This window comes from Atractosteus spatula, chromosome 3, assembly GCF_055471065.1.
Source record: "Atractosteus spatula isolate fAtrSpa1 chromosome 3, fAtrSpa1.hap1, whole genome shotgun sequence".
Classification (NCBI taxonomy): domain Eukaryota; kingdom Metazoa; phylum Chordata; class Actinopteri; order Semionotiformes; family Lepisosteidae; genus Atractosteus; species Atractosteus spatula.
The window spans coordinates 47,076,605-47,095,503 of record NC_142708.1 but is presented as its reverse complement, the minus strand read 5'-3'; the positions used below and the strand labels follow the sequence as shown (position 1 = coordinate 47,095,503).

The window sequence follows — 18,899 nt, the reverse complement described above, 5'->3', positions numbered from 1 at the left end:
AGTCAGAGGCAGGACCTGATATCCAGCAGAGTCCCTGTCTGTCCTTGTTGCTACAACTGTGGAAGGCGTTATTAGCAAACTATCTGACCTGCCTGGTTGTGCAGCTTTCCCTCTGTTCTGCCTTGCTGCCCAGTGCACTCCTCGTTTTGTCAGTCTGCCCAGTGCATCCCCTGTTCTACCAGTCAGCCAAGACCTTCCACAGGTCTGCCTGGTGCATTCTCCATCTCACCTGTTTGCTTGCCTTCACCTGGACCTAGTGACTTGATTCCTCAGTCCGTCTTAGAGATATGGCGTTCTTTAGGTCAGCTCTGTGTGGTAACAGTGAAAGGATGTAGAAATCTGTAGACAATATTAATCTCTCATCATGCTTTTGTTGAGAGAAGCAGATTTGACAGTATAAGGATTTGCTGTTTGGGAATGCATTATGGAATTTGAGAAACTTCAGTCAGTTCTTTAGCATATTTTAACCACCCTTAATTTTGAAACTTATTTAGCATATAATAAACATAATTGATTATTTCAAACATTAGGTTTTTTAATTTAAGCTCTGCTTTAATAAAAAAAAATGATTTATTTGAGTTATCTGAGTGGGTTTATAGTATTTTTAGATAATTAATCACTCTTGCAAATCTGCAGTGTTTTTAGTCATTGTTAAAGATACCATCTAATAAAATCTATATTCAGTTTAGTGAAAAACTAATATTAGGATGTTATTCTGGATTATGTGGTCTTACTTTGTAATGTTTATGCTTTTTATCACTGCTAATTACCACATATTTTTAAAATTTGGTCTTGTTCCTGTTTGAGACCTAATTGCAACAGATAAAGGTTTGTATTCCAAGGTTCATTCGATATCCATAATCCATAATAAAACCTTCAGTAATTTATAAATATTCAACATGTGGCAAACAGCAGACATTCCTTAACCTGCCAACTTGACTTTCCCAACTCTCAACATGCATTTCAAAAATGTTCTGTCCATATGTTAGAATTTCCTTTGTCCCATTGATTCTTCTAGCTGTGTTAGTAATTAATCTCACTCACTCAATGCACATAATACTAATACTTATTTCATTGTCTTCTTTTATCAAGCCTGCTGCACTGTCTGCTGGCAGTGGCTGCATTACTTTTTTTCTGCAGTTTTTCCCACCTGATTTATCAGGTGCCATTTGCTTAATAAACACCATCATCCCTATTACTACATAGGGAGAATGAGGTAGGACAGACTGCTTCTCTGATATGCCTAAATATATGAGTCTTTCATCTTTTAACTTGTTACAGCCTTCAAAACATCTGACAGAAGAGTTAGAGCTGATTGGAGGAACAGAATGGGTCTTGCTGATGTCACTGTAGGGATGCCTTATACTTGCAAGAGAGGCTACACAAGTATATAATGACATTTATCTTTACCTACCTCTCTATTCAACATTTGAATCTATTCAGTGGAACCTTTACATTTTCGGGGTTGTAGATATGAATTTACTGCTATAAGTGAATATAAGTTATACATCCTCTTCATTGTATATGATTTTGTACTATAAAAGCTTTGACAGTTATTTCAGTAATATTGGACTTGTATGCTGCATTATAAGCATGAAAATACAAAAAGATTCTAGAATTTAGAAAGTCAGAAAGTCCTAAAATGAGAAAATCTGTGGAATGATGCTATTTATCTTGTAAATTGTTAAAATGTAACTGTGGATGTGCATAATAACTAAAGAGCAGCACAATATTTGATGGCATGCCATGCTGATAGCTGTACTTATCCCCTTTTAATGGCATTTACATTGGCATTAAAACATAAAAAGTGTTATAAATCATGTGAGTACATTCAGCTTATCTTGTTTATATGGTTGCTAGTAGTGTGATAAGACCTGTCAAGCTGTTTGTTAAAGAATCCTACAGAGTCAACTTCAATGATGATTCTTGGTGTTAGTAATTTTTTGTCCTAAATGCTCTTAAACTGAATTTCGACTTATATCTCCAATTTTTAGAGCATTTTTAATATTGAAGATGGCCCCTTGCTTTTTTTGTCAACACTTTTAAGGATTTTGAGTACCTTGATCAAATCCTCATCCTAATTCTCTTTGCTTCACTCTAAAAACATTAAATTTCCTTCATCTTAATATGACATTCCTTTCAAATAAAGTATTAGTATGCTTGCTCTCCTTTGTACTACCACTACAGTACAGTACCACTACATTACCACTTTGTACTACACTACATACATGTATGTAGCTGTTTAGCAAGCTACAACCCCCCTTTTAGCTTGCTAAATAAAACTGATCACAATATTCCAAATTAAATTGAAGTGTATATTCAATATTGTATTCAAATCTGTCCCTTTAGCTTTTGTCTTTGCTTTCCCACTCTGTCTGCATCTGGGATAGTACTCTAGTCTTCAGGGGATATAGAGTTGTCTGGTTTTCATTTTATTTTTCATCTTAATTTCATAATTTAGCAAATATTTTAAGAAATCAGGTCAACTGTGTTTTTTAAGCTTAATCAGTTGTTAGTTGAGAAAAATGCTGTAAAACCATCAGAATTCATCTTGCAGGTCAAGCTGCCTGCCTGCTGTAATCCTGCTATCTCTATATAGGCCTTTCCATTTTAACAGGTGTATTGCAGGACTGAATAGCAGGTCCTCATTAATGGCTTAAATTGTTAAAACCACCTATGTATTTATCATTATCAGATCTGGCAAGTATACTAAAGTGTATCAGAATCTGAATTATTGATTTATTTTATACAAAAACTTAACCTAATACTAGTTCATCTAGTATTCCACTAATGATATTGTTTCAGTGTGTGTTAAACAGCCCTATCAGTACAACTATCATTCACAAACTTTATACATATCTATTTCTAGTGAAATAATGTGCTTTGAAATAGGGGTAGCGAATACATTTTTTATTATTGTTTGGCTTATGTTATATTTTATATATATTGCACAACATAAACCTATCCCAATACCAATAGCACTATCACATGTTCTCAGAAAATGATCTGCCTCACGTGAAGTTTGCAAAGCTTTCATTGTAAAGTTAATATAATTTTTCAGCTTTTTCTGTCTATTGGAGTCATTGAATAATCATACAATGTGATGCATTCAGATCTAGGTAATCATTCCTTTTTTATGAACATTTTGTATGCTGTACTCGGTTACTATATGTCTATATTGCCTAACCTTAAAGTCTGCCTTAGGTGACAGTCTTACAGAAGTATGTGATTAAGGCTAGGGTAACATTGGTATAAACATTCTCTGTTTCCTGCAGTCATTAGCGACATAAGCTCAGATGAGCAAACTTAGATTTTCCACATTATAAGACAATAGGTAAATTAGTGATTTGGAAAAGATAATTCAGATGTTTGATCATGTGAAAATATGTGATGTGTAGTTGTGATGCCACCAGGGCTGGACTATTTGAAAAGACAGGGTTTTCAGATAAACTGGACAACATACAGATCACACCGCAACAAATGAAACTCCTAATTCTTATTTGAGTTTAAGTTCGACACTTTTCCAGCGAGTGTAGCTGTACCTGTCCAAAATTTTCTTACAATCCATATTAAACAAAGGTTTGTAATCAAAACATTGCAAAGGGATAGTACACCAGGTTCTCATGGTCGCCAGAGTCTGTAACAGATTAAACCAGATAGAACATGGTACTTCACTTCCTATTCACAGATTGTCTTAGTGTCCTCCCTTTAACTATATCATCTCCCTACACAGTTTCTATGTTCGACTTATATAATGTGGCAAATACATAGTAGATTCCAGTTTGCCTTGATAACAGATAAAATCTTGGAAGTATAGGGGTTGGCCCAGTTTGGTAGTGGATAAAGATATCTCCAGAAACTGTAGTATTTGGTTGTTATAATAATGCCCCTTCAATAACCTTTTCCCTAGTGACAAAGTAATATTAAAATATGAATAATTGCTGTATTTTGTGCTGTGCACAGTGATGCATCCTTAATTTGCATAAACAACAAATAAATTGAAAGACAAAATTAAAATGTTACATGTAGTTTATATTCTTATAAGATTTTATATTATTATAAAAAAATATTTTAAGCTGAGTCATTTTCCTAACAGACCTATAGCTGCTATGCTTTTATGTGGTAGAACAAATTATGAATTTTATGTGTTTTTTATAGGTGTTTGTCATTAGTTGTATGTTTAGTAAGTAACTTTGACCTCCTAATACAAAAACTTGTCATTTGTCTTAAGAGGCTGCAAAAGAAATCACTACTCATTTGTTGCGTTTTATTGCCTCTAATTCTGCATTTTTGTGAGGCAAGCAGATTTTTTAACTTTTACTATGATGCACTGTGCAGAAGTAGCTGCCAAGTTTAAGTTGATATTTATTTCTATGCTTAAGTGTTTGTGTGGTTTTAAAGTGACTTTTGCACCATAGGTATCTAATAAAATAAGGACTGCTATATCATATAGTTCATATAGAAGCAGAGACCTAAACTTTCCTTTTTGGAAATTTGACAACTTTATTTTAAAAAAAGTATAAAATCAAAACTACATGGAACTAGTGCAATAATAGTTCAGGTGGGTAGCTGCGTCAGCATGCGTAGGCTGCAAAGGAACAAGTAATAGGTTTATTCCATGCTGAAAAAAAGAAGAAAGAGAACACAACGTTTCGGCCGTGGAGCCTTCTTCAGGTGTGAGAGAGACAGGGCAGTAGGCAAAGGTAAAGTAGCGGGAGAACAAAGGTTGGGAGGGAGGAGGAGTGAGAGGCGGGAGCAAGGGAAACAGAGCAACAGAGCTCGCTGTATCACCTGCAAATACACAGCCACCACCACACTCATTCAAGGCCCCTCAGGACAATTCCGGATCACCCAGACAGCATCTTGTACCTCCAGCAACCTTATTTACTGTATCTCTTGCAGTAAATGCCCAGCCATCTACATTGGAGAAACAGGAAGGAGACTCGGAGACCGTTTCAGAGAACACATCAGGGCTGTAAAGATTAAAGATCTCTCCAAGCCCATTGTTTCTCATTTCACCTCTGACGGCCACGGCCACTCTAATCTCTCCGTCTGTGTTCTCAAAGACGGTTTTCCAAACTCATACGTCAGAAAGACCACCGAAACTAAAATTATTCTGCAGCTAGGATCACACCTTCTCCCTTGCCTTAACGACAGACTACTGTTCTTTTAAATTTTCTCCATTCATTGGAAGTTTCATTTCACACCTCTCTGCACCCATTCTGACTTCACACCTCTTGATTGGCCTCTCTTTCTGTCCCCTGCTCCCCGCCTCTCACTCCTCCTCCCTCCCAACCTTTGTTCTCCCGCTACTTTACCTTTGCCTACTGCCCTGTCTCTCTCACACCTGAAGAAGGCTCCACGGCCGAAACGTTGTGTTCTCATTCTTCTTTTTTTCAGCATGGAATAAACCTATTACTTGTTCCTAGAGCGATAATGTTCATCATGGGTTAAGTGATTTTCAGTTGTCTGAAAACAATTAAGAATCTACAAAATTATCAACTTTAATGTGGTTTTGGATGTGTTATAAACTGACATTTCTATTAAATTAGTTGACCTGTCTAACATGGAATCTTTATATATACTGTATATATACGTGTGTGTGTGTGTAAACACAAAGGCACAACAGGACTGGATTACTGGATGTGATGCAATTGGTTTATCATATATTATACTGTAACTTTTAATCTGCTGATAAACTAAATTGTATTCAGTTATTATTAATGGATGATCTTTGAGTTCTGTTGCAGGGTTTTGTTCTCCTCTTGCTTTTGCACATGATTCTCTCTCCATTTATTATTTCATCCGAAGTTTGGTTATATGGAACGTTTTAAGTGATAAAATATGCCTAATGCATACCAGCACTACTTAATGTATTGGAATTCAATTTATTACTGTGAACATCATTCTTTTCTTAGTTCTGGACAAAAATCACAACTCTTTTGAGTCTTGGCAATCTTGAGAGCTCATGTCCCTGCCAGTGTGGATTTGATACATGCAAAAAGGCTTGGATTTTGAGACACACGCCTGATTCTTTCGAATATTTTGTCTAATGGATGCAGTTTTGTGATTTAATTAGATGTAGAGGACTATTGTTTTAAGTTTTGCTTACTAATTCCACAGCAGGCGGTAAAATATTATGCAGAATCCAAAGTAGGGATGTACATACAGTGCTGTAATTTAATACAGGATTATAAAAATCTCATATGGGAAATGGATGCATAAAGGAGACTCAGTAGGACTTAAATTAATCATCTATGCTCTCTCATTTAGCCACAGGGGATACTTTTATTTCTCACAAAAACTACAATGTTTTGCAACTGCTAGTTTAAGGTCATAAAAACAGATATATTAGTAGAAGCAGCATAGTACCCAGGTCATGAAATATCCACTTTGCATTGTAGAATGTGGCATAAAGTGTTTTAAGTAAAAAAGGTGGTTCCTGAAAGGAAAGGAGTAATTCCAATCCTTTAGATTTTACTTTTGAATTGAAATTTTGTGGTTTCCCTACGCTTCTCAGCTTTTGCTAGAACTACCCATTATAGACCTCCTGCTGTAATTTGCCCCCTGAATTTCATAATTTAAGTACCTCTGAAAGATGAAAGGTGCTGACTTGTGAATGTATTTTGTTGAAGAGCTCAGTGCAGTGTTGTTGATATTAGACTTCTGTGTAGCCGGCATTTGAACATTTAGAGCTGCCACTTGTACTAATTATTCCCTAGTAACAATACCGAGAAATAGCTGAAAGAGCCTCCTTATCAGATTCCACTGAGGAAATTGCCACTGTGTGCAGTGCTACAATGTGCTCTCTCTCTTTTAAAGAACTGTGGTTTATAGAGGCACTGGAAAGAAATATGTATAAGGTCACAGTCTAGAAATTGAGTTTGGGAACAAAATCTTGCTGAGAGGTATCAAGGGAAAAAAGAACAGTCAGCACAATATGAAACGCCTTAAACTCAGAGTTTGGTGGCTTGATCAAAAATGAGAAATGTTTATATAAATGTAAAAAATAAAAATTGAATTTTAAATCAAATTCCCATAGGGATGTAAAATCATCCTCAGCAGCTGACAATACCTGTTTTATGAATAAAACATATTCAGGCAGGAAATTCATTCTCTCAAATTATTATGATTGTTTGGGTTTTTAACATCAACGACTACAAGAGAACTCCCTAAAAACATCTGGTTGATGCTGGATAGTGTTATGTGTTAAGTGTCTTTGAGCATTTCCAAACCATTGGATGCATGTTATACTTCTGTAATATATAATTACAGAATTACCTTGGACTGGAATGGAGTACTGTGTAGACTGTGTTTTGTAAACAAAGAATTTTCCTCAATCTGAAAAATGAGAGGCATTTTGCAGTCCTGTCTAAACAGGTTTGATTCTGAGCAACAGCCATCTTGCAAAATGAGAACAAGACCATTAGACTGTGGATGCCCGAATCGCTAGTATTGAGACCCACTTAATATTTTTGTAAATCAATAATTTCAGTTGGTGCAGTGCTCTTTGAAACACTTTGTCACCGAGTGCTTTACAAATTTCTATAGCAGTAACAAAATATAGAAATGGTTGACCACTGAGCAGATAGGAGAGTAGAATAAAAACTCCTTGTAGGAGAAAGTAAATCTGTCGGTCCCAGGCTCTGCACTTGCTCCTTCTCCAAGTGGTTTTTAATATTTGTGGAATAAGAAGGGACAACGTGTAGCATGTGAACAGGCATGTGCTTGTCTAGGCTCTGTAAGAGAAATTGAACAGAATCGCAAAAGACAGCGTCTGCAATCTGCTGAAAAACGTGAATCAGATGTCAGATGTACAGCTTGAATTGCATCAGCATTCGTCAGCATAGAGAAGTTAATATATTGAGATAATCTTTGCTCAAAAACTTGGATGCACCTTCTGCGTAAATGATTCTCCTTATAACTTTGTGAATTTGTTGCAATTTATGAGTGACAGGTTTATTTTGATGCCCATACATACTTAATATGTTAACATGAGTAAAACTGAAAAAAATATAAAGAACTCAGAGTGCTTTGCCAGTGGAATGATCTTTCAAAGGAGGTGATGGAAAGAACTGAATCAGGGTGATTTTTCTGTGTGTGAAAAGAAGCATTTATTGTTATGTAATAAGTTGTTGCTGTAGATCATTGGCTATGATTGATTGCAGCCAAAGTAAAGTGATTGTGTATTATATTTTCGCAAATATTGCGGTCATAAGAAAGCCTGTACTGCACAGTCATTTTCTCCTAAGGACTTCTCAAGGCTAATTTCATTAGATATTTTTTAATAGAAATTTCTGCTTTTTTAAAACATGTCCTGTGAACATAAGAGTTTTGCATATCTTAGTACAGAAAACAGATTAGTACTATAAGAATAACAAAAAAGTAAATTAGCTATTTGAAATTCACACTTTATTACATATGCTTTTCATTCTTTAGTTTTCAATTACGTGAGTACATGATAACCATTAAAAATAGCAGTTTGGTTGATTTGATTAGTAATTACAAATAGGTTCCAAAGTCCTGTTCAGCTTGTTCTCAAAGGTTCCCAGCGTGTCTACATAAAAAAAAAAAATTGCCTCGGCAGTTTGCAAATCATCTCATGACCGAACTGCCTCTTTTTTTCCTTTCTAAACTGGTCCCCTTCTAATTCCAACATGTGACTTTGTGTTTGTGTTCTTTTTTGATCTGGAAGTACTCTCTTGGGCTGATTGTATCTGAACCTTTGAAGATTTTGGAAAATTGAATTTCAGTTAAGGAACTGAGGAGATCTGTTTTTTTAGACCCAGGAATAGTGTAGTATTTGTTCTATGTACCTTTTCTGTGTTCTTTTTAGGTATAGTGGATGCAGTATCTTAATCAGGTCTTACTGGTGAATTTAAGAATTTTAGTATGACTCTTTTCAATTATGAATTTCTTCAAATCAATAATAGTTAACACTTAAATACATTTGATAAAAATAAGGTGCGGATCTGTTTTTAGTTTTTAAATGATTTTCAGAATGGTCCTTGATGAAAATCACAACACATGTGGTGTGCAATAGTTTTTGCATTTAGTTGTGTCATATGATTTTAAATGCTTTTGCTTGGCTTTTGAAATGTTAAAAAAATATATAAATGATTTTCTTCTTTCTTAAGAGCCTTACAGTATGTGGAAGTTTATATATGATAGGTCTGTGAAGCTGATTGTGTAATTATAGCGATCAAGGAGATAAGGCCAATCAATAAAACCTGAGTTGTGCTGTTTAACTTATCACCAGTAAGAGCTGAGTTATCAAGTTTGATTAATTAAATACTACTACTACTATATATTGTTATTCTTAAAGTGATGCCTGCATCTCCAAATCATGAAGCTTTCTAAAATGAAATTCCTTATCTTACTAAATGTAAATGCAATTCTACACAATTCCTTCTATATGGGAATGCTGGTTAAATTTTTTGTTTAAATATCTCCAATCTTAACAATACAATAAATGATTTCAAAGTCTGTCTTAAAATTAAATATTTTACAGAACTGGCTAAATTGAGTCCTACTTCAAGAACTATTTAGCGATCTAGAGCTGAACTAACTTGTTTGGTGAGGCATTGTGTGATATTTATATACAAATCATGACAGTACTCTCTTTGTTTTACTCTCCTGTAGCTTTATTTGCTAACAATTGCTAACAATTTGCCAACAATGTAACAATACAATTTAAATGTGCATGTGATATTTTATTCTTGTAACATGTTAACTGCTATTTTTTCCCATATATGAACTAGAACATTGATGCAGAGTATTCAGTCTGAAATGTTACTTTCTCATGGAAAGTGTTTATGATGTCGTTTTTAAGGACCTATATATGGTTCTCAAGGAAAGTGGGTATTACAGTGGGATAAATGCATCTGACAGTAATTCTGAAAACCTGGGGGCCAAGTCTGACTTTTTTTTGCAAATTGCTTTGCATTAAAAAAAACCCACCAAAGGTCAAAGACAATTACATTTACATTATATATATATATGTCTGATTATTTCCTTGGTTTGAAGTTATGATTAATTTAAATGTCTTTTCCTTGCATGTAACTTGTTTTAAGTTTTGATTTAAGTTCAAAACATTCTTTCAAGCCCTAGCAGTTTTTTTTGTAATGGAACAAAGGACCTTTTGCAGCTTTTACAGGTGTTTGCAGCATGGTTTATTTGGTTAGTCGAGATTTGTAGTTTGCCCATTTATGTCATGCATGAGCACCTGCAACTCAAAATTGGTGTACCTTGACACTGTGACATGAAATGAAGAATCCTCAGGAATATATTTTTGTTCTTGTGTTTCAAAATATTGGTGTGCTACTATTCAAATAAGTGTTATGAGAAAGAAATAGTTGGAATGATCAGACTTATGGTTTTAAAAAAAGAGTTTAACAGAGCACAAACAAATTTCTTGCAACATTACACTGATACTAACAACATGCAGAGTCGTGCTAATTTAGTGAACCAATTTACAATTAATCCCACATTTAGATGTAAGACGGTGTTTCAAAGGAAACCAAGAAAAGCTCTCTTTATTAAACACTAGTTTTGGATTAATTTGCAATATTAATGTATTTGCATTTCCTTGTAGATGAAGGCCTAGCAGAAATGATGTGTTCATGTGCGCCTTTACAAAGATGAGGCATTTTAGTATTGTTATGTTGATAGCAATGTGTATCTAAAAGACCTTGAATTGGCCTCTCCTTTATTCCTAGACAAGGTTAATCATGTCTGGATCAATCATGCATTCTACTTATCAGCTGACAGAACTGCTGGAGTTCAGTGATGGTGGGAGGTTGGCTCCTGAATTCTTTGGCATCTTCACATTGCAACATTTCTGTAAATAACATTTTCAGAGCAGCCTCCTTTATCAAGGAGGAGTAGGATAGCTACAGTGTGAATAAAACAAGCACTCCTTTTGTGTCTTCAAACATCACAGTAACGCTTGCAAAAATAGATGCAGATACAGTATATTGTCTCGTACCACAAGTTATTAAATTTTCTAGGAAAAAAAGAGAAGTGGAGAAGATCATGTGAGCTCCAACAGTTTATAAAGGCATTTCTTGTTCTCTACAATTATATGTGATGCTAAAATGTTACATAGTTGGCATGGGGTAATTAATAATCAGGGGTAAAGATAAAGTGTTTGTGTAGGTTTAATTGCATGTACGATTAAGTATATGCACTATATAGGAAAACCAGGACCAGTGTAGCAAAAACATAATGGAGATGATGAGATCTAGTTAGTCAATAAATTTAATTTTATATTAACAAACAAATATGCATGTATAGTCCACCCTTCTAGCGATAAATATCTGCAGATATTTAGCATTAACATGTTTAAATAAAAACACAGCTGCTAGACTTTTAGAAATCTGTATTTTCATCATTACAACTATCCATGTTTCTCTTTTTTATAAACAAATTGCAAACATTTGTGAAAATATTTTTTATTTCAGTGTTTTTGTACATTGTAACTAGTTCTGTGATTATCCCAGAACCAGCTCTTAAAAGCAGTGTATTTTGTTGAAAATTAAGTGCTTTCCACATCTTCTTCAATTTAGTGCTGATATTCAAGTCATAGAAGGATGTTTTTATTGTGCCATATTAATTAAAGGACAAGTGTTTAAATAGAAAATGTCTTTGCTTGTCTTCTTCACTGTGGTAATTAGAGTATATTTTGCATGCATTTGAGTATACTAGGGTTCTAGTCTGTGTTTATCAATGTTTGCAATGCTGTGTGGGTTGGGAGGACCCATTATAGATCTGGTTGAGATAGTACAACTACCTTTGCAGTTAGTAGTTTATTTTATAATCTTGTTTTGTTTTAAATCTTTCATGTAACAATTTTAAGACATTTTCAAAGCAACAGTACTAAACCACAAAGGTCACAAGCCAACAGAATGTTTCTGTAAGCTTTAGAATTTGTGTTGCTGCCATCATTAGTTATGTCATCAATAAAGAAGCACGAGCCAGTTCCAGAGGTTAGTCATGTATACCAGGCCATGACATTACCTCCACCAGTAAATGTTATGTGCCACATGCAAAGAGTTTTGGAACAATGTTTTAAGGACTGATGAGAAATGTTAAAGTATGGAGAAAAACTACAGATGCTCCAGAAACTTCCGACCCATCTGTGAACCATGGTGGAGGTAAGGAACTGTCTCACTTGTCTATATTGATGATGCAACTAGATATTACTTTGACTACAGTTCCTTGTCACTGAAATGGTATTGCAATTCAGGTAGGAAATGCAATCTCTGGTAAATTTAACTGCATGGATAATACACCTTAACTATGAAAAACTTGAATAATACTTAGAAATCACAATAGTTCTTTGCTATGTCCTTAAAAACGATATTTTGCTTTGTCTAATGTGAGTGTTATGGTTATACAGTATATACATACAGGAATAAAACAAAAGTGAAGTATAAAAAACTCACACTCACAAATCACATCCACAGTTGTTTCCCACACTATTTAACAGTGATGCCTGCTTTCCATTATAGAGAGTGGGCAGCATGAAGACACGGCACTTAACTTTGCTCACAGCTCTTTGGTCGAGGGTTTAATTCTGACCTGGGATGATGATGATGATGATGATAATGATGATGATAATAGCGTACACTTATATAGCACTTTTTAGGACAGTCCACTAAAAGTGCTTTACAGGTAATGGGAACTCCCCTCCCCATTACCAATGTGCAGCCCCACCTGGATAATGCAACAGCAGCCGTAATGCGCCAGAACGTTCACCACACATCAGCTATCAGTGAGGAGGAGAGCAGAGTAATGAAGCCAATTCATAGACTGGGATTATTAGGAGGCCATGATTGGTAAGGGCCAATGGGAAATTTGGCCAGGACACTGGGGTTACACCCCTACTCTTTTTCGAGAAACGCCCTGGGATTTTTAATGACCACAGTCAAGACCTCGGTTTTATGTCTCATCCGAAGGATGGCGCCTGTTTACAGTATGGTGTCCCCGTCACTATACTAGGGCATTAGGACCCACATGGACTGCAGGATGAGCACCCCCTGCTGGCCCCACTAACACATCTTCCAGCAGCAACCTTAGTTTTTCCCAGGAGGTCATCCAGGTACTGACCAGGCTCACACCTGCTTAGCTTCAGTGGAATGCCTGTTGCATTCACTTATGTGGTTCAAAGTTATTAAAATGTATGAATGTGTTGATTAAATGCTTTAAAATTAATATTAATAATAGCTTTACCTGAGGCATAATGTCTTTGATTTGATCATAGGGCAGTTCTTTCAGATCTTTTTTTGCTTGTGTTGTCAAAGAAAATTGAGCTGATGGAGATGTTAACAAGCAGATGTAGCTGACAACAATGATTGCAAACAGGTGTGACTGACAGAACTTATCCCATTAAGGTTCAACACATCAGAAGTGCAGTTCTAGTTTTAAACCATCACCTCTTCAGAGCAATAATAATGAAACAGGTGACATTAAATTGAACATATGGATGGAAAACAAGATTAATGATGCAAAATGAAACCGTTTAGAGACTATACATGGGATGACAGATGCTTACATACTCCAGCATGCCAGCCTTGTGGGAATCCAGTAACTCTTGGGTATTTTACTTCATACTGACATTTGAATCTGGGTCTAGTGTTGTTATTGTAGAATATAAGCTGCTTTGTTTGATCTAGTGTAAAACTATGGGTGATTTACTGTCCTGACATGAAAATTAAAACAACTTTTCTGTCAGTTTTGGCTTCACCTTTTGTGAACACACCAAATTCTCCTGAGTACATGGGGGAAAGAGGGTATTGACTTGAACAGATGGTTTGATAAGAAACACTTTTATTGTACTATTTTATCAAATAGGTGACTTAAGCTATAAGTATACAGGAAGACTACTGCTTGATTATTGTTACACTCTCTGAATTACTTTTAACTCCCAAGTTAACACTCATAGACTTCAGTTCTTATTTTCTAAACATTTGCTATGATCTTTTAGCAAAGGAAGAACATGTTAACAGAAACAGTGATCTATGACTAATAACTCACCTACTTCAAATAGATGTTATTCTGTTTTTTTTTAGAAATACAAAAAATCAGTTTTACTGTACCAGTAAAATAATGAAATTCATGTTTTACATGAAAAAATAAAATATTTTTGTCACGTTTTACTCCCAGGGGAAATTCCCTCTTTTCTTTGTTAGAGACACCTGAAGTCCAGCAATGTGTTTGCCAATGTACTAAAAATAAGGAGAGTGCTAAGTGATAAAAAGCACTAAGCTAGATCACAAGGGATGTGGGTATGAAAGGAAGTGCCTTTTTTGTAGGGAAAACCAAATATTAACAGCAAAATTTGAGTGTTTTTCCAGAGAGGAATGGCTGTATATAATTATTTTTACTAGCTGCTGAACAAGGTGTTTTTGTACAATTATGATGTATTTAAGAACTTATGTTTACTAATGCAGAAAACATGCCGTACCTGGAGGCTAATGAGTAAGTTCTGGTAGCCTGACCATTCATCACACACATAAAGAGATGACATATGAAAAAGAGACACCAGTTATCCCTGCCTGAATGTGTTTTGGGAGAGTAAATTAGAACACCCAGGGGAAACTGAAAAGGATGGGGGGCATGCAAAGTCATCAGTGAAGTCCAGAATTGAACCTAGAGCCAGCAAGGTGTAAGGCGGCAGTGCTAATCAACATGGCATTCACTGAGATTCATTTGCTTAGATTATTTCTGATTAAATCGGTTTCAAAAATTGTTTGCATCAAAAACTGCTCTTGTGTAAAATGCATCAGTGAAGGTATTAGAATGTACTACATTCTTTGTTAATTGGTACAGAAATAAAAGTGAAAGACTAGAACAAAAAAAAAGTGCCTGAAATTAGCTAATGGAACAGAGCAGATAATTGAAATTGAGAACATTTAATACTAGAACTGAATAAACATTAATTATAAACCTAATAAAGGAAAAATCAATCTTTGTGCTAGATGGGATCTGTAATGATTAGGTACTGTCATGTTTTACAGCATTCATATTGAGGTAGAAGGCAAACCATGTTGTGAGTTTTTAGGAATAGGAACATTGCATAATTTATGTGAATTGATACATTTTCTGCTTTTTTCCTTTCTATATTTTTGCTGTACCTCTTTGCAGTATAGCACAGTGGCATGGCAGTTAGTGCTTTTTGCCTCATTTGCCCCATATTTGCTTCTTGGGTTTTGGGTCCCAGAAAAGGGTACCTTCTGTGTGGAGTTTGTATGCTCTTACTTTGCTCACATGTTTTTTTGCTGGGTACTATAGTTTGGTGTTACAGTGTATTGGGAGGTATCCAAACATTAAAATTTGAAACAGTCAGACTTAACCATACCACTGTGCTGCCTTTTATCTAGCATTAAATAAGTTGGTCTTTGAGAATGAGACATAGGCAAAGAATGCCTGAAGCCCAAATAGGAGCATGCAGAAACAGGGAGACTGGTAGGAAAAGAAACAAAAGCCAGAGTAGAAGGACCTGCAGGAAGGCAGGACTATGATACTCACAGATTTGTGAATGTATGTGCATAATATAATAATTGTGCCAGCACACATTACTTCACAATGATTGACCAGCTGTGTTATTGTAAATTAAGATGTGTTTGTCCTTTTAAACTTTTCTGCCTATTACTTCACTCTATAGGGTGTCTATGATTGTTACCTTTTATAATGCGCTTGCATAGCAAGCTAGTGTCAGGACCTGATCTTGATTTTGACTAATTGTCTTATTTTAATCTCGCTTTATTCAATTGCTCAGCTCTCCTGAAATGGACTGGTGCTCTGCCGAGCATGTAGTCCTTCCTCGCAACCTGTGCTTTTGGGAATAATTTCAGGTTGCCATAACTCTTACCAGGAAAAAAACAGTTCTGAATAATGAACTTTTTGTGTATTTTTTCTTGGGAATACCTTGTTCTTTCTGTTCAAATGCTGATGGCCAATAACAATAAGTAAAATACATGTAAAAAATGTCTCAGACAACATTGTTGACAAGATCTTTTTTTTGTTTAATAGTCAGAAAATATGGAAAATACAAAATATTTTAGAATAACAGAAGAGGCATAGGGATAATACAGAATTGTTTACAGAACAGTTTAGAATTTAATTAACTGTAGACAATATAATGCACTGTATTTACAGTATTTGTCTTTGAACAGTTGCTTTCTTTTTCTTGCAGTTTAATTGAAGGTGGCCAGCTGGAAATCACAGCGGGTGGGTGGGTCATGCCTGATGAAGCCAGCACACATTACTTCGCTATGATTGACCAGCTGTTGGAAGGACACCAGTGGCTTGAGAAAAATCTGGGTATGTTGGAAATGGAGATTTCTTTCAGTGACTTTTTTTTCTAAAAAAAGAGACCCTTAAATTCAGTTTTCAGTGAATGTAGCCTTGGATATTCTTGCAATTTTGTTTTCTAATTTTGGTGTTTCTAGCATAAGTAGTCCCTTGCAGCTTTGGGTGGTTTTGGATATTTGTGTGTGGGGTCCATTTATTTATTCACAGATAATTATTTTGTCAGAGACAGAATGGCAGATACATATTTAGATATCTGTTTCAGGTTCTGTATCTTTTCAGCTGATTATTTTAGTTAAACTAAATGTAAATAATAATTGATTAATTCTAAATTAATTATATTTCTGTCATCTTTGGAAACATTACTTCAGTTGTCTTTAGATTTATATTCACACACACTTTTATGCCAGTTTTTTAATGTATAATTATCTTTATTCAAATGCATATGTATTTACACTTTCAATGCTTTAAGAGTCTCTCTCTTTCCTAGCGTTAATCCCGCATCAGCAGGGTCCGCTTGTCGGCACGCCCGTCTCCATTTGGTGGTTTGAGCCAAATCTTTGAGCTGATGTTGCCATTAAATGCAACCGAGAATACTCCAACCGGCGTGTCGCTCCGCCTGACGTCGGAGTGGGGGAGGAGAACAAAGTAATGTAGCCAATTCATAGAGGGGGATTATTAGGAGGCATGGGAAATTTGGCCAGGATGCCGGGGTTACACCCCTACTCTTCTCGAGAAACACCCTGGGATTTTTAATGACCACGGAGAGTCAGGACCTCGGTTTTATGTCTCATTTGCTTGTTTACAGTATAGTGTCCCCGTCACTATACTGGGGCATTAGGACCCACATGGACCGCAGGGTGAGTGCCCCCTGCTGGCCTCAGTAACACCTCTTCCAGCAGCAACCATAGTTTTTCCCAGGAGGTATCCCATCCAGGTACTGACCAGGCTCACACCTGCTTAGCTTCAGTGGGTTGCCAATTGTAAGTTGCAGGGTGACATGGCTGCTGGCTTTCAATGCTTTAAGAGTATGCTCTTTTAATTCTGTACACAAACATCTCCATGCTGTTTTGCACAGGTAATGACAGCACCTTCGCTGTGCTACTTTAAGCTCATAACAACAACAACAGTTACACTTATATAGCACTTTTCTGCAACTCCAAGCACTTTACACCTAATGAAGACTGTTTTCCACCACTACCAATTTGTAGCCCCAATCTGGATAAAGTGACAGCAACCAAAGCACATCACCACACATCAGCTCACCACACATCAGCTATTAGTGAGAAGGAGAATTGAGAAATGAAGCCAATTTATAGATGGGAGTTACTAGGAGGCCATGATTAATAAGGGCCAGAAGGAAATTTGGCCAGGACATGGAGGTTAACACCCCTACTCTTTTCAAGAAATGCCCTGGGATTTTTAAAGAGTCAGGACCTTGGTTTTACATCTCTCCCGAAGGACAGGGCATTTTTTACAGTAAAGAGTCCCCATTACTATAGTCGGGCATTAGGACCCACACAGACTGCAGGGTGAGTGCTACTTACTGGTCCCATTAACACCTCTTAAACAGCAACCTCGGCTTTAACAGGAAGTTTCCCATCGAGCTACTGGCCAGACTCACACCTGCTCAGTTTCAGAGAGTTGCCAATTGTGAGTTGCAGGGTGATATACTGTAGATGCTTAAGACTGTTTTCCCCTACTAGTCCCAATTTAAAATTTAAAACAAAATTTATAGACCTGTAACTTGTTTAGTAGGTTTTAGAATAACAATAAAAACAGTGTGGCCTATTGACACCCACAATTTGTTTTCCTTGAGCTGTGAAGCAACCGGAGTTGGTGCCTGTGACCTGGGACACAGTTTTCTTTTCCTGATATTTTTGCTGTCTTGTACATACTGACATTGCTGTTAACTTTTGGCCCGCCTATTTAAGGTGCCACTGTGTGCCATGTTCTACTGTAGCTACTGTGATATTCTTCATGGTGGACTACACAGAAAAGTAAATATATTTTTAGAGATGTTATTGCATGCCATTTATTTGTTTTGATCTGCAGACCTCTCTGGTAGTAGTAACTAAGAGAAACAAAGTGTCACTTACCTTTATATACCTCTGGACAATCACAATTACACTGTAAAAATATAATCTACAGAAAAAATCAGTGGACAGAGGGTTGTCCCAGTGATTTTAGGAGGATATTGCAGGCAAAATAATAAGCTGTAGCTTCGAACTGATCAAAAACACAATTTGCAAAATGATTTCTATAGTTAAAGAATGAGGCAAAATATAGTGTCTAAAGATGGATTTACTCCTGTTATAGGTTCATCAATGTTGTACATCTCTATTTTGACTAATTATATGCTCAAGAGAGTCAGAAAAACTAATTTTTGAGTCAAGGTAGCTAGAAGTCAGAGAAATTTGAATTTGTAAATAACATAACAAGAATCAATCAAAACCATATTAAATAGTCACTTGTCAATGTTTGCTTTAGGATTTATTTCTTAAAAGTCTGCATCTTAATCTTATGCTGCATAGACAAGTACGTGACCCAGTCTTTCATTGTATGAGTACTTCAAACTTAGTTTT

General features: G+C 35.9%; 1 protein-coding gene across 2 annotated transcripts in view; it reads left to right on the top strand.

Annotated features, from left to right (window-relative positions):
• The window catches only part of man2a1 (mannosidase, alpha, class 2A, member 1), a 248,185-nt gene that overhangs the window by 70,307 nt on the left and 158,979 nt on the right, over positions 1-18,899 (top strand). For both annotated transcript variants that reach the window (XM_088911950.1, XM_088911951.1), the window contains exon 5: positions 16,199-16,326. In XM_088911950.1, the coding sequence (XP_088768076.1) occupies positions 16,199-16,326 (128 nt within the window). The remainder of the gene's footprint in view (positions 1-16,198; positions 16,327-18,899) is intronic.